Source organism: Macrotis lagotis, chromosome 6 (genome assembly GCF_037893015.1).
Source record: "Macrotis lagotis isolate mMagLag1 chromosome 6, bilby.v1.9.chrom.fasta, whole genome shotgun sequence".
Lineage (NCBI taxonomy): Eukaryota > Metazoa > Chordata > Mammalia > Peramelemorphia > Peramelidae > Macrotis > Macrotis lagotis.
The window spans coordinates 221,322,267-221,348,183 of NC_133663.1; the positions used below are offsets into that span (position 1 = coordinate 221,322,267).

A 25,917-nucleotide genomic window follows, 5' to 3' on the forward strand; every position below is an offset into this window, starting at 1 on the left:
TGTTCTGAGGGTTGGAAGTGTTGCAAGTAACAGCAAAGATGAAAATAAGTTGAGGCTGGGTGAGGCATAGAGAGAGAGAGAGAATGATAGTAAGTTATGATCAGTTCATCTTTATAACTAAAGTTGTGAAGAGATTTAAGAAGATTTAGGACTTGGAAAATTAGCAAAGAACTCTCAGTCAGTAATTGGGACTAGGTTGCCAGCAGCAGGGAGAGGACAAAGATATTCAGGTGCAGTATACAAGCAAAGTGCCAACTGAGTATTGTATGAAGCAAATGCTCCTTGAGCCTAAGAAATCAGATCTGGATGGCCTCTTGAAACATCTTGAATCATCAGAATTTCCTAGAATATGACATAAAGGCAGAAGCTCTCCCTGCCATAGTATTAATCCCAAGTCCCATGGTTTTTCTTTCATGGGACTTCCTTTGACAACTAGGAAGCAGTGTATCTAAGCTAGGATTGGGAAGAGGACCAGCAGTAAAGCAACTCCAATATCCCTTAAACCGAAGATCCAGGGAGAAGGCTGGAGAGAAGGAGCTATGTGACTCAGTCCAAAGAAAGTGCTAAATCAGAAAGAGGCTTGACAGATTGTGCTGGCAAATGAGTACCAAGCAGAGGGGCTAACAATACAACCAGCCACTTCAGTGCTTTAGAGGATCAAGGTGAACCAGAAACAAAAGAAAACTCTTTACATTTTGACTTCCTAATAGTTTTTTAGGAAAGAAATTCAAGTTATCAAGAGCCATATAAAAATGCTGATTATTAGAGAAATGCAAATTAAAGCAACCCATAAATTGGCAAAGTTGCTTTAAAATATGAAAATGAAAGTGTTGGCAGAACTATGAGAAAATAGGCACACTGATGCATTGTTGGTAGAATTAAGAATTGGTCCAGGAATTCTGGAAAGCAATTTGAATCTATGCTCAAAAGGTCTTTTTGTGTATAGCCTTTTACTGAAAGATTCAGTGGAAAACATTATTAGGTTCATACCCCAAAGTCCTCAAAGAAAAAAGAAAAGGTTAAAAAAATTATAGTAGGTATTTTATGGTGGCAAAGAACTGGAACATAAACCTGTGCCCATCAGTTAGGGAATGGCCAAACAAATTGTGGTTTATAATTTAATGAATTATAAATATATTGATATATGTAAATATAATGCTGTAAGAAATAATGACTAGGACAATTTCAGAGAAACCTGGGAAGACTGGTATGATTGATAATGGCACTTTGTTTGTATACTGCACCTGAATAAATTTGTCCTCTCCCTACTGCTGGCAAACTAGTCCCAATTACTGACTGAGAGTTCTTTGCTAATTTTCTAATTCCTAAGTCTTCTTAAATCTCTTCACAATTTGGGTTATAAAGATGAATTGATCATAACTTACTATCATTCCATCTCTCTCTATGCCTCACCCAGCCTCAAATTATTTTCATGGTATGATGGTATGATAAAGTGAGTAGAGCCAGGAGAATAATCCATACAATAACAACAATAATGCTAAGGAGTAATAACTTGGAAAGACTTAAGGCCTTTGATCAGTAGAGTGTACCTGCTATGATTTCAAAGGTGGGTGAGGAAAAACCGCCTAGCTCCTGAGATGCTATAGACTCAGGATGAAGAATGAGGCACATGTGTTTGAACATGACCAATTCGGAAATTTGTTTGCTTAATCCTGCTTATTTGTTACAAGAATTGTGTTGCGGTAGGTAGGGAAGCATTTTGATTTCCTGAACTAGAGTAGACTTAAAAATCTTACATTCACTTGGATTTTAGTGTTCCATAGATACCCAAATGCAAGAGTAACAGGCAATTGATCTTTTGACCCATCATGGCTCTCCAAAGCTTCATTCTTACTTTGGCATTTTGTTTAATTACTGTCAGCTCAGCCTCTGATAGGAGAGTATGATTTTAGTCTCTTTATACCTTTTTTGGAACTTGATTCTGTCATTCAACATATTAGTTATCCTTCCTAACTTTTGTGTTGTCTATAAATTTGGTATGCAGACCATCTTTTCTTTTATCAAAATAATTCTTAAAAAATGTTGAATTGAACAGAGCCTAGCAGGGATATATGGAGTACTCCACTTGTGGGTAAAATTGTTAATATTTTAACAAAGTAGGGAAAAAACCCCAAACTATAACCCAAATGCTGTACCTTAAATTTCAGAATCAAGAAGAATTTTATTGAGTTCATTAGCAAGGGAGTAAAAAGGGAATAAAAAGACAAAGGTTATATAAGTTTCCATTTAGTCAGGAGGTGAATTGAGTGTGAAAGTACCTTAGTTAAGGTTTAGTTAAGGATTAGTTAAGGCTGTTGCTGGGGACCTGGTGCTGTTACTCAGTTATGACTGATTTCTTCATGATGTCATTTGAGTTTTTCTAGGTAAAGATACTGGAGTGGTTTGCCATTTCCTTCTCCATTTTACAGATGAGCAAACTGAGACAAACACAACTAGGAGGCATCTGAGGCCAAATTTGAACTCAGGAAGAAGAGTCTTCCTGAATTCTAGATCCACTGTGCTACTTTATCTTTACTGAGGACCAAGAATTAGGATCCTGAAACACTTTGAGTATCAGGAAAAGCTCTTCTTTAGGTTAGCTAAGTTATAATCCCTCCCTGATAGAAACTTCTCCCAAGTAATGCCTTTCCTATTTCAGCAGTAAGATCACAGACAGGATTGGGGTTACAATACAAATAGGGTCAGGGGCAAGATAGAGAAACTGCAGAGAAAATGAAGTTGCTTTTTACTTTCTCTACTATTTACAATTCTCCCTTCAAGACTACTGAAAGTCTCACAGTATTTAAAAAAAAACAATTTCTAGGAGAAGCTAGATGGTGGATAGAGTACCAGTTCTGGAGTCAGGTGGACCTGAGTTCAAATCCACACTCAGACACTTAGCTGTGTGACCTTGGACAAGTCACTTAATCCCATTGCCAAAAAAACCACTTCCAAATCATTATCAATCAAGGCAGAAATATTAAGAAGTTTATGAAGTAACAGATCTATAACAGAAATAATAAAACAAGCAAGAGGGAAAATAAAGAAATCCAATATAGCTATAACTTTAGAGGTATTAGGTCCTTTGGCTGTGTCCATGATTTTCAGGTATCTGACAAGCACCTCCTGGGCATTTTTCAAGCATCCACTTGGATCAGACGAGGTGTGTGGAGGGGGAGGTTGTAATACTGAAAAGTTCAGGGACAAAATAGAGGAATTGCAGACAAAATGGAGTTTTGTTAGCTTCCTCTGCTCTCTATACAACATGAGTTATCCATCTTGGTTGACATTGAATGAGTCAATGTATGAACAAACAAATGTTTATTAATCTGCGACTACATATGCAAGGCTCTGTACTAAAACTGGACACGAATAGAAGAGCAAGAAAATCTCCATTCTTAAGATATGAGTCATTCTATCTAAGGAGGTTTCAATTATAAGTCAGAAATTTGGAAAAGTCCTATGGTTCTTAAAGTAAGGAAGAAAAGCATATTTCATCATATCATTTACATTAACATGAAAGTTTCTGAGGTTCCTTTTTTCCTAACTATTTTGGCAAATATATGTGGTCATTTGACTCCCTGCCTTCCTTTTTTAGTTTTAAAATCTTCTTAATCATGAAATTTTTCAAACCTTTTACTGGTGTGCACATCATGCTATCCCTGGTAAAGAAGTTATTATTCATTTCTTTTAAGTAGGGACCTAGAATTCTTGAAGCCCTTGCCACAAGTTATACAGCGTAAGATTCCAATTTCTTCCCCAAGAATTTGTTATCTTTACCTCTTTAAATGTTTACCTCTTTAAATGTTTTTTTTCATCTTTATTTTCACTTGGAAAACATTTCATTTATTTTTTTCACAAAACCTCAAATTCTACATTGGATGGACATTCCTCTGCTTCTCCCTTTGTTGTGTAAACAGATCACACAAGCAGTAAATACTCAGGAGATCAGTAAGAAATTCCTCTTGCCCTCCTGGTGAAACTCAGAGCTTCAGTTTCTATCATTTTTAATTTCTCTTGCAGCTTTTTCTCTCCCCAGGTTCTGTTTTCTATTTACTTCACCTAGTTGCTATTCCAGTGACTCTTTTGGTAAAAGATCCCTAGTGCTGCTTAATCTTTGGCAGGCTTTCCAGTCATTTTCTAGGGATTTCCCTGCCTCTTTGGAGGTATTACTGCTTAGTTGGTCAAGAATCTTTTCATCTGTTATTCATAATCAAATTTGAAACTACCTCTTCTTTATCTTATATTTTCTTCTCATTCTTATCAGACTTCTGATGAGTTCTACCCATTTCTTTGTTAATTGATGTCACAATGTCAGCATATTCTCAGTTCTGTTAATATTGCTAGAACATTGGTTCTGTTGCAGAATAAGAAATCCAATTAAATTTCTATGTACTCTGCCTTTAAGGTGCATTTTAATGCTGACCTCAGTTAAAATAGTACAGATGGCCTTCTCTATGCTCTGTCTCCCACATTTTTGTCTGTTTTCTCTAATTTTTGCACTCCTTACCTTTCTTGGTACCTGTTGCCTCAAAATGGATTGTCTTCTGTGTAATTGCCTCTGGTAATATTTTTTACCTTTAGTTATAAGAGATCTATTTCCTCCCTTTCTAAAGTTATGTGCTTTTTCCCCAAAGCTTATTTGAAATCATTAATGCTTTATCCATGTAAATGTTTCAGCAATAATGAAATTGCTAGCATCAGCAGGTACTATTGAGGGGAAGGAGGAGTGCTTATTAGGGTCCCTAAAAGCACACTTCCAGAAAACTACCTTTTCAGCCTGTGCATTAAATTAGCTGTTCATGAGCCAGAAGTCTCCTTTTTCTGGCATTGTTTCAGTAATTGACAGAGAATGGAGCTAATGGTGTAGATAGCATAACATTTTTCAGGTATTGTTGCTTCTGTACATGCTGCTACTATCTTTAGTCAGTACTTCTAAAAATACCCTCTGAGAGGCTGCTGACCAACTGTAGAGTGATTTGGAACTCAAATGGGGAATTAACATAGTAGAATAAATCAAGAAAGTAAAAAAAATTGGGGGAGAGTTATAGGCTGGGGTGGAAAGAGTCAGTACTCTGTGCTTTCCCCTTTCTGGGGAAAATCATCCAAAACACATTAGGGGTGTCACTTCATTTAGCTGCAATATATTTCCACAAAATCTATGGTAAAGTGATGTCAAAATCTTGACTGTGTTAACTTTAAACAATTTAATATTATCCACTGAAATGAGTAAATAAAGGTGATAAACGAAAATGCTAGTATTGCTAAGCATTGTTGAATGAGTGCAAAGCAAGGAGGTATGAAGTGGTGAAGAGTGGGAGGACTGACCACTAAATTGCTTAAGTAGGTAAGCATTAAATAGGTGTACCTAATAGTCATTGTTCTAGCAGCTTGAGATGCAAAGACAAAAAAAATAGAAGGCAGTTTCTGCTCTCAAAGTGCTTTCATTCTGTGGAGGAAATAATGTGCTTGTTTTAAAGTAGGTGCAAAGTAAAACATGTCTGTGAAGAAGAAATTCTAGGCAATCAGACAGGGCTTATGTGGAAGGGGGTTGTGATCTGAGTTTTAAAGAAAGGCAAGGATTCTAATGACAAACGAAATGGTCTCCCCTTGAATCCTCATGATATTTTTCTGTAGTGAATTGCTGCAATGGAAGAAGTACTCTTAATTACGCCATAGTACATATTTTGAGGTTGTAAACATTTTTATTTCTAAACCTGAGGTTTGGGATAAGGTTTTGGTTAGACAGAAAATTTATAGTGATAATAAAAAGATTAACCATATTTTTCTTTTCTTCTTTTCTATAGGGATTCCTAGCCACTGGGGAAATTGATCCTTTAAACAGAAGATTGTCAACAGCAGCCAAACTTGATGTTGTAGTACAAGGTTTGTAGTTGTGCTGTCTATTCACACTAGACTTTTAATAACCACTGTTATGTTAATTCCTATTTTCTTACTGCTTCTTCTTCTTCTTCTTCTTCTTCTTCTTCTTCTTCTTCGGTTTTTGCAAGGCAAATTGGGTTAAGTGACTTGCCCAGGGTCACACAGCTAGGTAATTATTAAGTGTCTGAGACCAGATTTGAACTCAAGTACTCCTGACTCCAGGACCGGTGCTCTATCCACTGAACCACTGAACCACCCCTTCTTGCTCCTTATTTAATGAAATAGCGTCTACAATTTAGTACACATTAGTAATAAATGTGTGTTCAAAGAAGATTAGTAATTTTGGTGTGAGGGTTTCCAAGCCCTTTTTAGGGCTACTTTCCACCTTTAATGTCCACCCAAACCACCTAATGCACAGTGGCCCCAGTAAACTGTTTCAGCAGATGGGCTAAATCAGGTTTAGGGTAACTGAGGGATTCTCAAACTCATCAGTGAGTTGTGGGGGGTGTCTTCCCCAAACATGTGAAGTTTTCCACTGTGGAATGAGTGAATTTTGTTCCAACATCCATGTAGCCAGCTAAAGCAGATGTTGTGGAGTGCTTAGAGCTTGGTTAGACATTGCAAATGCCAAGGTCATTCTCTGTAGTTAGAGCCATCTTCAGTTGTTTTGACTCTGCCTTGCTGTGTTGGATCATGATGACTTTGGGAGAGAGAATTATGTGGATGACTTCATGAAGCTCTACTTCACTTAAATCCAGTTTACACACACATCAAAAGACATCACCCATATTTTACCATTCCTCAAAGTCCCATGGCAACAGGCAAATGACAAAGCAACAGGAATGGATACACACTGGGAGCCATAGTCACAATTCTGCACACAGACAACCCAGGTCTTATGGTCATTTCCCCACTAAAAGCACCAGTGAGATTCAGCAGCCCTTTTAAGGATTACACTTCTCATCCTCAGAAGTTAGGAAGGGGCTAGAAAAGGTGCCCTAAGAATTGGCTGCTTATTCAAACCTGGTCTGATTATTGTGGCAGGCAGGGATCCCACAGTGCAGTTGAGACACCAAAAAACCTACAAAAACCTTCTTTAAAGAAGATTACACTCACCATCGGTGCATGGAACCTGTGCATACTCATAGAAAGCGCAAGATTACTAGGGAACTTAGCAGGTATCATATCCAAATAGTGGTGCTGCGTAAACAAGGATGGCAAATAAAAGCCAATTGACAAGTGAAGTTCAACTGACTGAAGTTGGAACTGGATAAATGTTTTTCTGGAGTGACTGCAGTGAAGGGGAGTGCTGGGATGCTGGGGTAGGTTTTGCAATCAAAACTAATCTAGTCAACATTCTTGAATGCCTACCAAAAGGAGTAAATGACTGGCTCATAACAATGAGGTTTCTAATTCCAGGAAAATGCTATGCCTCCATCATCAGTGTCTATGTTCCCACCATGATGAACACTGATGAAGTTAAAGAAAATTTTATGTAGACCTGTAGACCCTTATCATCAATGTACCAAAAGAGGATAAGCTCATAATTCTGGATGACTTCAGTGCTAGAGTAGGCTAGAATAGAGTTCTTTAGAGAATGGAGTTGGAAACAGTAATGGTCACCTACTACTGAAGACTTGTGCACCTCATGACTTTCTCATCACAAACACTTTGTTCTCTTTACCTAAATGCAACAAAACTTACTGGATGCACCCTCATAGCAAACATTGGCATCTATTATACTGTGTGATTGTAAGAAGAAGAGACAGACAGGATCTAAGAGGGAAAAGGCAATGTGTGGTACAGAGTGCTGATCACAGCATTGATCAGAGACTAATCACAGACTCATCCTTTCTAAGCTAAATATCCACACTAACCAAAGTGGCAGCCCCAAGGCAAAATGACTACTAGAAGAATTAATGTCAAGAGATTAGAGTGTGTCTCTCTCTGAGCAGGAACAGTTCGTTAACTTATGTAATGAATTGCTGCAATGGAGAAGTACTTTGGTACTTTGAGCCAACACAATTGCCAACACAGTTAGCAATAGTGGAGCAGAAAAAGAGTGGGCAACTTTCAGAGATCTGGTGTACAGCACTGCATGTGTTCATCTGGGCCATAGCACCAGTTTGATGAAAATGATAGGAAAATACAAAGGATGAAAAATGAGAACTCCAAGGGTTTACTAGCTTGATCATTCATCCATTTCTAAGAAGGTAGCATTTAATTTCATCAAAAGTAAAGTATAAGTGAAGCTTGTAGAGATGCAGGACTCTTGACTCAGTAAGAAAGCAGATGAAATTAAATTTTATTCAGACAGTAACAAACCAAATGCTTTTATGATGCCTTGAAGGGTATTTATGGGCCAAAGACTGGATGCATCACAACTACTCTGTACTGATAGAGCCATGTTGATTAACGATAGAGACTTGTTCCAAGAGAGATTGTCTGAACACTTCTATAGTGTTCTTAACAGACCATCATCAATCAATTCAGCAGCCATTGACTGTTTACCTCAAGTTGAAGTCAATCAGTCCCTAGCTGAAGTTCCAACTGAAGAAGAGTTTTTGAATGCCATTAAACTCCTTTCAGGTGGTATAGTATCTGGTGCTGATTCTATTCCATCTGATTCTATTCCAGCTAGAAGGTGGGTGATTCATCACTCATCTAAAACTTGACTGAAATTTTCCAGGCTATATGGCATGAAGAAATTATCCCCCCCCCAAAAAAACTTTAAGGATACTACTATTGTCCATCTTTATAAAGCTAAAGGGAATAGATTGTCTTGTGACAATCATAGGGGTATTTCTTTTTTAGTTAATGCTGGTAAGATTTTTGCCAGAGTCCTTCTCGATAGTGACTTCAGAAAAGGTCTAGGAACAGCCAATATGGTATTTGCTGCCCAACAACTCTAGGAAAAATGCCAGGAATAGAAGAGAGTTTGTATACAACATTTGTAGATCTGACCAAGGCCTTTGATACCATCAGTCAAGAGGGTTTATCGAAAATTATGTCAAAATTTGGTTGCCCAGAGAAGTTCATCAATTTCATGACAGGTTCTGAATAGTAGAAGATGCTTTCTAGATTTTCCATTCATCAGTGGAGTGAAACAAGGATGTGTCCTTGCTCCCATACTTTTTAGCATGATGTTTTCAGTCATGTTATCAAACTCCTTCATAGAGAACAAACACGACATCAAGGTCAGCTTGAAAAGACTACAAGCCAAGACCAAAATGGAGGGAGTGTTGGTGCAATTTTCTGTTTGCACATGATTGTGCACTCAATCCAATCTCTAAAGTTGAGATGCAACAAAGTATGGATCTGTTTGTGCTAATTATGATCTAACAATTAATACCTAGAAAAAACAGGTGCTCCATCAGCCAGCACCACATGCATTGCCAGAGCTAACTCAGTGTTTGGGAGGTTCCAAAAGAAAGTATGGGAGAGAAGAGGTATTAGACTAAAAAATTGAAGGTCTACAGAGCCATTGTGCTAATCACATTGCTATATACCTATGAGACCTGGACAGTATACCAGTACCATGTCAGGAAACTTGAATCACTTCCATTTAAATTGTCTTAGGAAGATGCTTAAGATCACCTTGTAGAAGATGTTACCAGACACTGAGGTCCTTTCTCAAGCTAAACTGCCTAGCATTCCAATAATATTACTACAAATAGTGTAAATATGATGGGCTGATCATGTTGTTAGAATGCCAGAAGTACACTTTCCAAAAAGACTATTCAATGGGGAATTCACATAGGGCAAGTGCTCACAAGGGGGTTAGAAGAAGTGATACCCGGACACCCTGAAGGTCTCTCTTAAGAACTTTGGAACTGATTATATAACATGGGAGACACTAGCACAGGACCATCCAGCATGGTGTGCCCTTATCAGTGAGGGTCCTGTACTCTGTGAGAAAGGCAGAATTGAAGCAACTCAAAGGAAATATGATACACAAAAGTTTAAAGTATCCACCCATGTGTTCACATGGACTATTTGTGCTTTACTAACAGCTGTCTAATGCCACAAATAGTATCTTACAAAAGTAAAACAAAAAAATCTTTATAGTCACTAATATATTTAAATACTCTAGTGAAACTTTGATCTCATTGATGTGAATATTCCTTAAAATTCTGCAGATTACAATTCGTTCATGGCTGACCATCTTCTATGATTTTTGCCTATGACTTCCCTAATAAGGGTGTCACTAAATCATTTATTTTCTTAAATCTAAATCATTAATATGATTTTATAAGATTTGCCTTCAGTAGTGTAATGTTTGGTGCACACATCTTAATGAATAAATTTCTTGTAGCAGTTAACCATTGAAAAATATAAAGTAGTTATAATGAGAAAATAGAATAAAATTGATTTTATTTATCTACATTTACAATCTAAACTTCTCTACTGAGCTACATCTCTGCTCATATCTCCGGCTACCTGCTGTATATTTTCATCCAAGTGTTTTACCAGCAACTTCTAGACATATCTAAAACATACTTTTTATCTTGTTCCCCCAAACCAGAATTTTCCTATTAATAGTACCATCATCCTGCTACTCATTCCCTTTTGAATCTTCTAAGCCACTTTTGATTCTTTCTCCATATCTAATCCATTAACTATTTTTACTAATTCTACCTGCATTTCTCTTTCTGTCCCCATTAATAACACCACTTTAGTTTAAGCTTCCCGTTTTACCTGGACTGAAGCAATAGCCTTTGAGTCCTGCCCTTTATCTCTTCTGCTACTCTAACATCCGTACACACAATCTATGGATTAATTGTCTGTTCCATTACTACCTAGCTCAATAACCATCAATGGCTCCACATTTTTTATAAACTAAAATACACATTTAGTCCAGGCATTCAGATCTTTCACAAATTTGTCCCTACCTATCTTTCTAGCTTACTCTCTTTTTAAAAATATTTTTCCTTTCAGTTACATGTGAAACACTTTTTTGCAATCATTTTTTAAAATTTTGAGTCCCAAATACTCACCCTTTCCCCCTTACCCTTCTTCAGTCTTTGAGAAGGCAAGTAATTTGATATAGATTGTGCATTTGCATTTCCATATTAGACCAAAAATTTCATGAAAAATAAATAAAGGTTTTAAAAAAGTATGCTTCGATTTGCATTCAGATTCCAACAGCTTTTTCTCTGGGCAGCATTTTTTTCTTTTTTTTTCTGGGTGACAATTTGGTTTATTTATTTTATATTATTACAGTAATCTTATGAGAATAAATATAAATCCCTGTACCTACCAAAGAAAATATAGAGAAACCTCAAGCATAATGAGAGAGAAAAAAAGTGTACTTCAGTCTGTGTTCAGATTCCAATGACTCTGTCTCTGGGATGAGTGACTTTCTTTATAATAAGTCCTCCAGAGAAATTGCTTCAATATTTTCCCCACAGTTGCTATTACTAGCTGTATTCCCCTCCACTCTATTCTTCCCCACTCTCATTTATTCTATTCTTTCTCTCCTTTCACTCTGTCCCTGCTCAGAAGTGTATTGTATCTGAGGGTTCTCTCCCACTATCTTCCCTCTCTTCTGTCACCTACTCCACCCTCCCCTCCCCCCATTCTCCCTTATCCCATCCCTTTCCTCTCATTTTTCTCTAGGGTAAGACAGATTTCTGTACCCTATTAGGTGTATGTTATTTCCTCTCTGAAACATTTATGATGAGAATGAAGGCTCACTCATTCCCCCTTGCCTTCCCCCATTTCACTCCATTTTTCTTGACTCTTTTATGTGAAATGTCTTAGTCCCTTCTTCCTCTCCTTTCCCTTCCCCCCCAAGTAATTTCCTTTAACACCCATTGACTCCATCTTTATACCTTATTATATTATTATATTCAACTTCCTCCTGTGCCTTGTCTATATATGCTCCTTCTTGACTGCTCTTGTAAATGAAAAGGTTCATATGAGTAATCCATATCTTCTTCTCATGTAGGAGTACAAACAGTTCAACATCATTAAATTCCTCATAATTAATCCTTGTCATTCATGCCCTCATTGATTCACTTGAGTCCTGTTCTTGGAGATAAACTTTCTGATCATTTCAAGTTAGGAAAGTTTGAAAGTCCCCTGCTTCACTGAAATTCCATCTTTTCCCCTGAAAGAGTATGTTCACTTTTGCTGTGTAATTGATTCTCAGTTCTAATCCAAGCTCTTTTGCCTTCTGGAATATCATATTCCAAGCTCTACAAGCCCTTAATGTAGATGCTGCCAGATCCTGTGTAATCCTGACCATAGAGCCACAGTATGTGAATTATTTGTTTCTTGCAGCTTTTAATATTTTCTGTTTGACTTGGGAGTTTTAGAATTCACTATAATATTCCTGGGAGTTTTTTCTTTTGGGATCTCTTTCAGGAGGTGACCAGTGAATTTCCTTAATTTCTATTTTACCCTCTGCTTCTAGGATCTCAGAGCAATTTTGCTGTATTATTTCTTGAAAAGTGAATTTTAGGCTCTTCTCCTGGACGTGATTTTCAGGTAGCCCAATAATTTTTAAATTATCTCTTCTGGATCTGTTTTTTGAAGTCAGTTGTTTTTCCAAACATTTTCTTCTAATTTTTGATTCTTTCGGTATTGTTTTATTTCTTTCTGATTTCTCTCAAAGTTCCATTCTTCATTCAAAGGAGTTTTTTTTTTTTTTCAGAGAGCTTTTCTATTTCATTTTTTAGCTGGTCAGTTCTGCATTTTAAGGCATTCTTCTCCTCATTTGCCTTTTGGGTTTTTTCCATTTGTCCTATACTGGTTTTTAATATGTTATTTTTTTGTATTTCTTTCATCAAGCTGCTGGCTTAGTTTTCATAATTTATCTGCATTGCTTTCACTTCGCCTCCCAATTTTTCCTCTATCTCCCCTAATTGCTTTTCAAAGTCTTTTTTGAGTGCTTCTATTGCCTGAGCCCATTTTCTATTTCTCTTGTAGGCTTTGGATACAGCAGCTTCGAGTTTGTCATCTTCTGAGTGTATATTTTGATCCTCCATGGGACCAAATTAATTTTCTATGGTCACATTCTTCTTTTTCTGTTGTTTGGTAATTTCCTCAACCTATGACTGATTTACCACACTTTCAAGGTTTAGGGGGCTTTTGGAATACCCCACAGGGACTCTAACTGCTCTCTTGCCTATGTTCTGGTATGTAGATGACCACAGGTGCTTCTTTTTCCCCAGAATTGTGAGGAGGGTCCCTGATCAGCTATGGTAGTATGGAGGGCCCATACTGTAACCTGGATCTGAGAGTGGGCATACAGCAAAATCCTGCCCCAAGGAGAGCAGATAGACCTCTACAGTCTCTCCCAGTCTCCTTAGCATCTGTGGGCTGGGAGCTCTAGAAGTGCTGGGTGGCTCTGCTGATTTTCACTGCAAGATTCTTACTGCAAGGCTGGTCTGAGGCAGGAGCTCAACTCTGCACTTCACTCTGGTGCAGCAGAGTTCTCTCACCATCCCTTCAAGCTTGTCAAGAGGTCTAGAAACCAACCCCTCTGTCAGGGATCCAGGTGCCCCATGGGGTGTTCCTTGGAAGGCTGGAGCTGATTTGCTCCAGCCCAGCTGCGCTGCAGCTCTTTCCAACCCCAGGACCTTTCCTGCAGTACTTCTAAGTTGTCTTGGACTGGGAAGTTGTATCACTTAGTCTTTGTGTGGGTTCTGCCCCTCTACATTTTGGCTAGTCATAATTTGATGGCTTCTGGAGTTTTGGGGGGAACAAGTTTCTGGGAATTCCTGCCTTCACGCCACCATCTTGACTCCTCCCTTTGGACAACATTTTTCATTGTTAAGTCCTTTGGAATTGTCTTAGATCATTGTAAGACTGAGAATAGCTAAATTATTCACAGTTGATCATTATATAATACTGGTATTAGCTTATGTAATGTTCTCCTGGTTCCGCTCACTTCACTTTGCATCAATTCATATGTCTTCCTTCCATACAAGACTTTTCTGAAACCATTGTGCTTAACATTTCTTATAGCACAATAGATTCTGTCACAATCACATTTATTAGTTTATTCAATCATTCCCCAATTGATGGGCATCCCTTAAATTTCCAATGTTTTGCCACCACAAAAAGAGCTGCCATATTTTTGTACATATAGGTTCTTTTCCTTTTTTAAAAAACTCTTCAGGATGCAGACCAAATGGTGGTAGTTGCATTTATGGGTCAAAGGGTATACACACTTTTATAGCCCTTTGGGCATAGTTCCAAATTGGCCTCCAGAATGGTTGAAACATTTCACAATTTCACCAACTGTGTATTGTCTCAATTTTTCCCACATCCCCTTCAACATTTGTCATTTTCCTTTTCTTTCATATTAACCAATCTAATATTTGTGACATGAAACCTCATGCTTGTATTAATTTTCATCTCTCTAACCACTTGTGATTTAGAGCATTTTTTTTAGGTTTTTTCAAGGCAAATGGGGTTAAGTAGCTTGCCAAAGGCCACACAGCTAGGTAATTATTAAGTGTCTGACACCAGATTTGAACCCAGGTACTCCTGACTCCAAGGCCAGTGCTTTATCCACTATACTAGAGCATTTTTTTAATATAGCTTTAATTTCTTCTTCTGAAAACTACCTGTTCATATCTTTTGACCATAACTCAATTGAGGAATGATTTGATTCAGTTATCTGTATATTTGAGAAATGAGGCCTTTACCAAAGATATTTGCTTCAAAAAATTTTCCTGATTTTCTAATTTTTATTCTAATCTTGCCTTGCATCGCTTTTGTTTAATGTTATTAAAATTAACCATTCTATAATCTGTACTGCTTTCTATCTTTTTGTTTGCCCACAACTCATGGACATGTCTAAAACAGATTTTTCATCTTACTCCTCATATTTCTAACTCATGTAATCTACTCTGCTTTCTGCTTCTGTTTTGTAGGAATTATCCCATTCATGTAACCTTCAAAACTGTGTATTGCTTTCCATTTTACTTTTTTTTCCCATTTATCCTACTCTCTCTCCTTTCACTTTGCCCCTACTCAAAAGTATTTTGCTTCTGACCACTGCCTTCCCCAATTCATCCTTTTATCAGCCTCCCTGCCCTATTATCTCCTTGGCCTACTTCCCTCCCAATTGATGATATATTATTGCCTCTTTGGCCCAATTCCAATGAAAATAAGGTCCAAGTGTTGTCTGACAGATCCCTCTCCTGCCCCAATCAATCTTCTCCATTATAAAAACTCTGCTGTGCTATCCCATTCTATCTCTCCCTTCCCTTTTCCCAGTGTGTCCCTTTTCCTCATCACATTTTATAAAGTTCTTCTAGCTATATTATATATTTATAAAGTTCTTCTAGCTATATTCCTATGTAGAAATGTAAATATTTAACCTTATTGATTACCTTATTATTTTTCTTCTCTATTTATCTTTTTATGCTTAATCTTGCATTTGAAAGTTGGATTTTTTAAATTCATCTCTGGGTCTTTTCATCAAGAATGTTTAAAGCCTTCTTTTTCATTAAAAATTTATTTTCCCCCAAAGGATTATACTCAGTTTTGCTGGGTTGGTATTTTTTATTATAATCCTGGCTCTTTTTCCCCTCAGGATTATCATATCCAGGCTGCTAATAAATATTGCTGATTCTCACTATAGCTCCACAATATTAGGATTAATTTTTTCTGGCTCCTTACAGTATTTTTGCTTTGATGCAGAACTTCTGGATTTGTCCATAATATTCCTGGGCATTTTCATTTTGTTATCTCTTTTAGGAAGTAATTAGTGGATTTTTTCAATTTCTATGATATTGGTGAAGTTTTCTCTAATGGTTTCTTGAAAAATGATGTCTTGGCTTTTTTTTATCATAACTTTCAGGTAGTCTAATAATTCTTAACTCAGTCTGTTTTTCTGACCAATTTTCCCAGGGAGATATTTCACAGTTTCTTCTTTTTTTTCATTTTTTTGGTTTTGTTTGATTGTTTCGTGATATCTTGTGGAGTTCTTAGTTTCCACTTGTTCAATTCTAATTTTTCTAAAGAAAGATTTTTTATTTATTTTGAGTTTTACAATTTCCCCCCCAGTCTCACTTCCCTCCCCTACCACCCAAAGAACACATTCTGTTAGTGTTTATTTTGGTTCCATGTTATACATTGATCTCAGTTGAATGTGATGACAGAGAAATCATATCCTTAAGGAAGAAATATAAAGTATGAGATCGTAAAATTTCATTATAATATAATGCTTTTTTCCCCTAATTTGATGGTAATAGTCTTGTCTTTGTTCAAAGTCCATAATTCTTTTTCTGAATACAGATGGTGTTCTCTATTGCAGATAGCTCAAAATTGTCCCTGGTTGTTGCACTGAATGGATGAGCAAGTCCATCAGGGTTGATCATCACTCCCATGTTGCTGTTAGGTTGTACAATATTTTTCTGCTTGTGCTCATCTTGCTCAGCAAATTCATGCAAATTCTCTACAGACTTCCCTGAATTCCCATCCCTCCTGGTTTCTAATAGAACAATAGTGTTTCATGACATACATATACCACAGTTTGTTAAGCCATTCCCCAATTGAAGGACATTCACTTAATTTCCAATTTTTTGCCACCACAACAGGGTTGCTATGAATATTTTTGTACAAGTGATGTTTTTATCCTTTTTTATCATCTCTTCAAGGTATAAACCCAATAGTGGTATTGCTGGGTCAAAGGGTATGCACATTTTTGTTGCCCTTTGGGTATAATCCCAAATTGCTCTCCATAGAGGTTGGATGAGTTTAGAACTCCACCAACAATGTATTAGTGTCCCAGATTTCCTGCATCCCTTCCAACATTCATCATTGTCCTTTCTGCTCATATTGGCCAGTATGAGAGGTGTGAGGTGGTATCTCAGAGATGCTTTAATTTGTATTTCTCTAATAAGTAATGATTTGGAGCAATTTTTCATATTACTGTGGATAGCTTTGATTTCCTCATCTGCCTTTACATACCCTTTAACCATTTTTCAATTAGGGAATGGCTTGTTTTTTTTAAAATTTGACTCAGTTCTCTGTATATATTTTAGAAATGAGTTCTTAGAATTAGTAGTTGCAAAAATTGTTTCTCAATTTACTACATTTTTGATCTTGGTTACAGTGGTTTTGTCTGTGCAAAAGCTTTTTAATTTAATGTAGTCAAAATTATCTGGTTTGTTTTGAATGATGTTCTCTATCTCTTCCTTGGTCATAAACTGTTTCCATTTCCATAGATCTGACAGGTAAATTACTCCTTGATCATGTCTAAATCCTGTATCCATTTGACTCTTATCTTGGTATAGGATGTGAGATCCTGGTCTAATCTAAGTTTCTTCCATACTAAGTTCCAATTTTCCCAACAGTTTTTATGAAAGAGAGAGTTTTTATCCTAATAGCTGGACTCTGGGTTTATCAAACAGCAGATTACTATAATCATTTTCTGCTATTGCACCTGGTCTATTCCACTGATCCATGACTATTTCTTAGCCAATACCAAACAATTTTGAGGACCAATGCTTTATAATATAATTTATGTAATATTAATATAATATAATAATATAATTTTAGAACTGGTAAGGCCACCTTCTTTGGCACTTTTTTTTTTTCATTGAATTCCTGGAAATTCTTGACTTTTTATTTCTCCGTATAAATTTGCTTACAACTTTTTCTAACTCATTATTTTTTTGGAATTTTGATTGGTAAGGTGCTAAGCAACTAGTTTACTTTTGTTTAAATTGTCATTTTTATTATATAAAGTTGGCCTATCCATGAACAGTTGATGTTTGCCCAGTTATTTAAATCTGATTTTATTTGCGTGAGAAGAGTTTTGTAATTGTTTTCAAAAAGTTCTTGAGTCTGCCTTGGCAGGTAAACTCCCAGGTATTTTATTTTGTCTGAGGTTACTTTGATTGGGATTTCTCATTCTAGCTCTTTCTGCTGTAACTTGCTATTCATATATAAAAATGTTAAGGACTTATGAGGGTTTATTTTATATCCTGCTGCTTTGCTAAAGTTGCTAATTATTTCTAGTAGTTTTTTAGATGACTTTTTGGTATTCTCTTGGTAAACCATCATGTCATCTGCAAAGAGTGAGAGTTTTTTCTCATCCCTATTCTAATTCCTTCAATTTCTTTTTCTTCTCTTATTCCTGAAGTTAACATTTCTAATACAATATTGAATGGTAGTGGTGATAATGGGCATCTTTATTTCACCCCTGATCTTACTGGGAATGCTTCTAGCCTATCTCCATTGCATGTAATGCTTGTTGATGGTTTCATACAGATACTGCTTATTATTCTAAGGAATAATCCATTTATTCCTACATTCTTTAGTGTTTTTAGTAGGAATGGGTGCTGTATTTTATCAGAAGCATTTTCAGCATCTATTGATATGATCATATGATTTCTGATAGGTATGTCAGTAATATAGTTAATTATACTAACAGTTTTCCTAAATAATGAACCAGCCCTGCATTCCTGGGATAAATCCTACTTGATCATAATGTATTATCCTAGTGATAATTTGTTGTAATCATTTTACTAAGATTTTATTTAAGATTTTTGCATCTATATTCATCAGGGATATAGCTCTATAATTTTCTTTTTCTGTTTTAACTCTTCCTGGTTTAGGTATCAGCACCATATTGGTGTCATAGAAAGAGTTAGGCAGAGTTGCTTCTTCACCTATTTTTCCAAAGAGTTTATATAGAATTGCAACCAATTGTTCCTTAAATGTTTGATAGAATTCACTTGTGAATCCTATTGGCCCTGGGTATTTTTTCTTAGGGAGTTCAATAACGGCTTGTTGAATTTCTTTTTACTGAGATAGGGTTATTTAAGTTTTTAAATTACCTCTTCGTTTAATCTGGGCAACTTATATTTTTGTAAACATTCATTTCACTTAGATTGTCAAATTTATTGGCATAGAGTTGGGCAAAATAATTCTGATTTTTTACTTTAATTTCTTCCTCAATTTGGTGGTGAGTTAACCTTTTTCATTTATGATACTAGCAATTTGATTTTCTTCTTTCTTTTTTTAATCAGATTGACCAGAGGTCTATTAATTTTATTGTTTTTTTTCTTCATGAAACTAGCTCTTGGTTTTATTAGGTCAATAGTTTTCTTGCTTTCAATTTTATTAATTTCTCCTTTAATTTTTAGAATTTCTAATTTAGTATTTAAATGGGGGGTTTTAATTTTTTCTTTCTCTAATTTTTTAGTTGCATATTTAGTTCATTGATTTCTCCTTTTTCTAATTTATTCATGTAAGTATTTGAAGATATAATCTATCCCCTGACAGCCCCCTTGAGTGTATCTCATAGGTTTTGGTATGTTGTATCATTATTGTCATTATCTAGGATGAAATAATTTTTTCTTTAATTTGTTGCTTGATGCACTCAATTCTAATTTTTTTTAATTTGTTTTTTGAAAGGCAAAGGGGGTTAAGTGGCTTGCCCAAGGCCACACAGCTAGGTAATTATTAAGTGTCTCAGACCAGATTTGAACCCAGGTACTCCTGACTCCAGGGCCGGTGCTTTATCCACTATACCACCTAGCCGCCCCCTCAATTCTAGTTTTTAAAGGATCATTTTCCTGATTGAGTTTTTGTACCTTCTTTTCCATTTGGCCAGTTCTGCTTTTTTAAGTTGTTAGTTTCTTTATATGCCACTTATACCAAGCTGTTGACTTGTTTCTCTTGATTTTTCTGCATCACTGTCATTTCTTTCCCCAATTTTTCCTCTACTTTTCTTACTTGATTTTTATAATTCTTTCGGGGCTTTTTCCACTTCACATTTTTCTTTGAACTTTTACATATAGTTATTTTTATTTCATTGACTTCTGAATTTTGTTTTGTTCTTTCCAGTCTCTACAGTAACTTTCTATTGTCAGGTTCTTTTTTTTTTGTTGTTGTTGTTTGTTTATTGTCCAGCCTATATCTTGATATTTTATTTCATGTTAGAGTTAGAGTCTACTTCTGGGATGTAGAGGATCACTGTCCCAAGCTTCAGATTTTTCATGCTGCTGTTTCAAGAGTTAGTTCTGGCAATGTATTGGTTTTCAATTCTTCTAAGATGGTACAATCTAAGGAACAAACCAAGGTGGTTACTGTACTCCTGGCCTATTCTCTTATCTCTGAACAACCATAAAGGCTCTTTTCCTCCCTGGAACTATGTCCAATCCCTGCTCCTACTAGTTCTCTGACTCCTCTTCCTGTTACCTGGAACAAGAAAATGGGTAAGAGAATCCTACTCCCAGTATCAGTATAGGGTCCTCTGTAATCTCTTTCTGACCAGTTGACTGACCCCCTTACAATCTGTGGGCTGAAAACTTATGATTCAGTTATCTCCAAGGCCTGTTGCTGGTTTGCCTGTCACTGGACTGTGCTCCACTCTCAACCCCGTAAGGTAGATCTCTCCTGAGAACTTGATAAGTTGTCTTGGGCTAGAAAATTGTTTCACTCAATGCTTTTTGTTGGTTCTTCCTCTCCAAAATTCATTTTGAGTCATTATTTATAATGTTGTTCAGATGGAAATTTGAAAGATCTCAGGTGAATCCCTGCCTTTACCCCACCATCTTGGCTCCATTCCTTGCTATCATTCTCTCTATGTATCATCAACTGTGGCCTAAATGGATTATTTGCTATTCTCTAAAAATGCCTTGTGCTTTACTATCTCTGTGCCTTTGCTCTTGCAATTCCCTCCAATTTCCCCTTCCATCTCTACCCTGAAAAACCTTCCAAAGTTCAGCTCAAATGCTGACTCCTCAGTGATGTCAAATTATCCCAGGCAGAAGAAATCTATCCCTTCACGCTAGCATTTTGTACCAGTTACAAGATGTATATGCAAAGTTATAGTACAGATAATTCCATTTTTGTTTTATCTTCTTAAATAGAATGTAAGTTTCTTAAGTTCAAAGATCATACCTTATTTTTTAATCTCTTTCACAGTGATTCATATGATCAATATTGAATAAAATGCTTATTGATTGAATGATTCTTAAATATAATTTACAAGAAAATTGTTGAGATAATTTTTTACAAAGGCAGTGTAAACTATGTGATTGATGAAAATGAAAAATTGATCATCCAAATCCATACTCTGCCCTCTTTTGCTGTTTTTTTTTCCTTTTCCCAGTCACTGTTTTGGCAGAGTCAAATAAAATTAAGGAGTTGCTAAGAAAACATGGATTCAATGTGCAGAGCATTTCTGACATACATCCAATTCGAGTACAGCCAGCCCGAATTCTTAGCCATATATACGCCAAGCTTGGTAAGTTTATAAAGCCTCTGATCAGTGTTTTGATAAAAAAAAAAAACTTTTATCATTTTGGTTTCCAAGGGTTTTTATGTATATTATTACAGAGAAATAAAGATAATTCAGAGAAACAGACTCATACTGCTAAGTTTGTAAAATTGGTTATGAGAAAATATCCATGATTCTTCAACTGAACTAGTGTTAATCAGGTTTCCATAAAGATATTTATCACTGCCTAAATAAACATAAAATTTCCTATGTCTGTTTCCAGACAATTTAATAAACTCCGTTTTAAAAATTACAGCTAATTATCTGGAGGTGGGGGTGGGGCAGGGTTGATTTGTCATTTCATTGGTATAGGAAACTCCTGCTGGAGAAACTCCTATCTTCAGAGGTGGGCATCTGCTCTCCAATTTATAATCTTGGCAAATTTTTGGAAATACTTGGAAGTTAATGTCTTGAGTCACCTAATATAGTTGCCGATGATGATTTTAATTTTTTTTCAATATCAGAAAATTCCTATTTCTCAAGTGAGAAAAAGGAAAGGAACTGCCACTAGTCACATAGTTTTAAAAGAAATTAGCATTTGATTATAATCTCAAATATTCAATCTGAAACTTAATTAGAAATAAAATCAAATAGAAGTCTTTATTCTTTTTCTTTCAAATATATGTATGTATTCAAAGAAAGTTCTATTTTTGAAAGTCACAGAAATCAAGTCAGAGTTTTAGTTTCTTAACTTTATTACCTGCTTTTTACCCCCCAAAGTTCCTTACATTGGTCACAATCACATTTCATTTAGCTTGGTTTTTTGCCTTTGTTTTATGAATAGGACGGAATAAGAAAATGAAACTAAGTGGACGACCATATAGACACATTGGTGTTCTTGGAACTTCCAAACTTTATGTGATTAGGAATCAAATATTTACTTTTACCCCTCAGGTAAGGACAATAAGCCACCAACAAACAATCTTATATTCTTTTGTTTGGAAAATAGGTACTTAATAAACACTTGCTTGATTGATTGTTAAACTCTTTTGTATAGTAATATATCTATGTTCAGTGTAGCAGACTTGTTTAAAATAAAGATAACTGGATAAGGAAAGATATCTAAGGCACATTCTAATTTATATTCTCCATTTCTCTCGCCTTCACCCACTTTCTCTTATATACAATTCCCTCTTTTTTTTTTTTTTGGCTTTTTGTAAGGCAAGGGAGTTAAGTGAGTTGCCCAGGGTCACATAGCTAAGTAATTATTAAGTGTCTGAGACTGGATTTGAACTTAGGACCTCCTAACTCTAGCATCAGTGCTCTATCTGCACCACCTAGCTGCCCCCATAAAATTTCTTAAATGTGTCTCATTAAATGTATATATGCCTTGAAGTACAAGAACTGTAACTTTTAATATCCTATAGAAGATGAATGTCTTCTTGGATAGGCCACAATTTTTTGTATATCACAAAAGCAGTTGTGATTTACAAATTATAATTCCTCCTCTCCCTTAATATAACTTCATTTTTGAAGTAATGTGATCAACTGATATATAATGTTTGTGAAGTCTGGTGAATTGTAAAAAGTGTTATATAATTTTCAAATATTTATCACTATATAAAGGAGAAATATATTTAAATTATGTTTAAAGAAGAAAAATCATTTATTGAAAATGAAGATTAAGTATTTTGGAGGAAGAATAGAGCAATACATCCATCCATTTAGGAAGACAGAAAAAAAATGAGTGTCTTGAATACCAGTGTCATTTTTTTAGAACACAGTAATTTTCCTCAGAAGACTTTTCACTTAACCTAGTATCTTTTGAATTTTTTCCCCTTATTAATTTAAATATGTCCAAGGACATATGGTTTTTTGAAAACATCCAAGAGAACAGTTTGACTTTCACTGACTTATGAAACATTATTCTATATTCAGTCCTACTAGAAATCAAAAAGCAAAATTTTGAATTCCCCATTCCATTATTGCTGCTTGTCACTTTGATGAGCGCATTGAACCCAGCAGCCCTGGAAAAAGTAGAAATAAGGTATTGATTTCTTTTTAGAGACATGTTGGAAATGGTATTTAATACCCTCCTGGAATGCTGAAAATAAATCTAGAGTGTTCCTTTCCCTTTAGAGCCCACATCAAAATATTAGCCTCTTAACAGTGTAAGTTGTCTGAAAGCAGTAAAAGGAAGGAAAATCGTGAGAAACCCTCTTTTAAAAAAATTTATTCAATTTCTGATTTTGTCAAAAGAAATGAAACTCAGATTTGTACATAATATGTTTTCTGATCCACAGTTTACTGATCAGCACCACTTCTACTTGGCTCTTGACAATGAGATGATTGTGGAGATGCTTCGTATTGAATTGGCTTACCTCTGTTCCCGATGGAGAATGACAGGAAGACCTACTCTCACTTTCCCCATTACTCACACAATGCTTAGTAATTCGTGTTATTTTTTTGAACTACTGATTTTAATCTCTTTCAAAATAACTCACAATAAGAGCTCTCTGCTTATTGGTCACATCTAGCTTTTTAGAACAGGAATACTTTTTATTAGTAGTATTTAAATCATACTGTATTCTAGAAAAATAATTAAAAGATATATTTTAAAGACTTATAAGAATTTGTTCCTCTGTCAGAAAAGTAACACTGTTTTCCCCCATAGCAAATGATGGCTCAGATATTGATTCAGCGGTGCTTGCCACAATTAGGAAACTGGAGGATGGATATTTTGGAGGAGCGAGGTAACTCATGATTTGCTAAATGACTATTGTGTTTGCTGTTTTTCTATTAATTTTCTTTCCTTTATCTATTTATAGGACAAATAATAGTAGCAAGTAATCCTAAAAAATATTTTTTTTACCTTTTGCTATCTTTTCCTCATTTCTTCATAGGACATGTTAATGGATATATTAATCTCTGATCAGTTATTCTGCTAAAGTTATGAATTTATGATGTAGCATAAGAGATCAAAAAGTGGTCATAGAGGGTAGCTAGGTGGCGTAGGGATAAAGCACTGGCCCTGGAGTCAGGAGTACCTGGGTTCAAATCTGGTCTCAGACACTTAATAATTACCTAGCTGTGTGGCCTTGGGCAAGCCACTTAACCCCGTTTTCCTTGCAAAAACCTAAAAAAAAGTGGTCATAGTGCCTGAGTTGGTTTTGAGGCCACCCTGGTAGAGGTCAGTCCATACCATTTGTCATCTTCAATGGAAGAGGTACAAGTGTCAAGACAATAGATTGCTCTCTCTCTCCTAAAAATCAATTTCTAATTTTGCCACCATTATAGAAATTACTGAAACTCTCAACTCTGCTGGCATTGCAAGACCAAGAAGGATTTCTTTTTCTACCAGAGAGCTGGTTTCTGTTTCCCCTGAAGGGGTTGTCATTGCTTTGTTTATCTTTTAGATAGAAGCACAGGAAATGTGTGTGATTTTGTCAAAATTTTGCTCTCTTTTTATAAACTTGCGTTTTCAAAATTAGTGCTTCAGAAGCAGCTCTTCCTAGAACCTTTACCATTGTATTTATTAGGATTTTTATATTCTACATCTAAAGAGGAATTGAGTATATATATATAATTATTTACAAAATTAAGCTGTTAGTGAATTAATGCTTGGATTAAGACTTTGAAGCCCAAACAATTTTATTTGTTTAACCACATATTCCTAAACTGTTATACTTTTTCTATTTTAATAGAACACTCTATTAAAATAGGAAAAGATAATTTTTACTAAGCACCATAACTTCATATTTGAAATTTTAATTTGCAATTCGCTCTCTATTAAATAATACTTAGTGATATATATTTGGCACTCTCTTCTAGAAAATGTACCCCACTTATACATTGATTGGCAGTTAAAAGCTCATTTAACATTTTCTTTTCAGTCTTGGATATAAAAAAAATTCTTCTATTTCTTCTTGAATATTATTTAAGAATTAAAAGCCATTCTGAGACTATATACATTTCCTGCCAGGTATTTGGAAGACAACCCATTATTGTAATTTCTTCAATCTCTACTTTTTCTGTAGCCGGAAAAATCTGTATGATTCCAGTTTAATTAGTGCTTACCTCTCTTAGGACTACTAAATATCTGAGCATTTTCTCTGGTTCCTTGTATTTTCTATGTTTTGTGGCAATGCTAAAATAATTATGTGATATGATACTATAGGTCTGGAAGAAAAACTTCCCTGGAGCTTGTAAGAAATCAATCAATTTCTCTATCCTTTGAAATTCAACTTGTGAGTCTACTTCTAAATGAATGTTTAAATATACTCAATAAACACATTTCTTAATAGCTAAGAATCATAACTGGATTTTTAAGACAGCTGTTTTTTAAAGGACTATACATATATTCTTACTTCCCCTTTGTCCCCAAATACAACAAATTGAGTTCAAACAGAAATATAATTTTCTTTTTTCATAGAGTGATTAATGTCTAGCAATGAGAGAATCTGGTATTAGCTTCCTAGGAAATTTTCTGCTGTTGCCCACAGTGAGATTCTAGTTCTAATAGACTTTATTGCCTTTTTCCAAAAGAGATCTTTTTTCTGATTTAATGAAATGTTGCATTTCATTTAGGATAGCTTTAAAGATAATAAACCTTTGATTCTGAATATGGTTCATTGAATTGATTGATTCACAGTCCATTCTACTTTGGACTGTTGGACTTTCTGATTTGTATAGTTTTTTGGTTTTCTCTTAACTATTAACTACTATTATTATTGCCATGTGGGCCTACAATGAATACAATTTATATAATGTGATGATACTGGTAAAATTTCCCCCTGGAGATGAATAAGTCTTCTCTTTGCATGCTGAAAATAAGTGAA

General features: G+C 35.5%; 1 protein-coding gene across 2 annotated transcripts in view; it reads left to right on the forward strand.

Moving 5' to 3' along the window:
* The window catches only part of PHKA2 (phosphorylase kinase regulatory subunit alpha 2), a 120,018-nt gene that overhangs the window by 64,683 nt on the left and 29,418 nt on the right, over positions 1–25,917 (forward strand). For both annotated transcript variants that reach the window (XM_074192324.1, XM_074192325.1), the window contains exons 13-17: positions 5,808–5,886; positions 20,972–21,106; positions 21,924–22,033; positions 23,383–23,527; positions 23,754–23,832. In XM_074192324.1, coding sequence (XP_074048425.1) covers positions 5,808–5,886; positions 20,972–21,106; positions 21,924–22,033; positions 23,383–23,527; positions 23,754–23,832 — 548 coding nt within the window. The remainder of the gene's footprint in view (positions 1–5,807; positions 5,887–20,971; positions 21,107–21,923; positions 22,034–23,382; positions 23,528–23,753; positions 23,833–25,917) is intronic.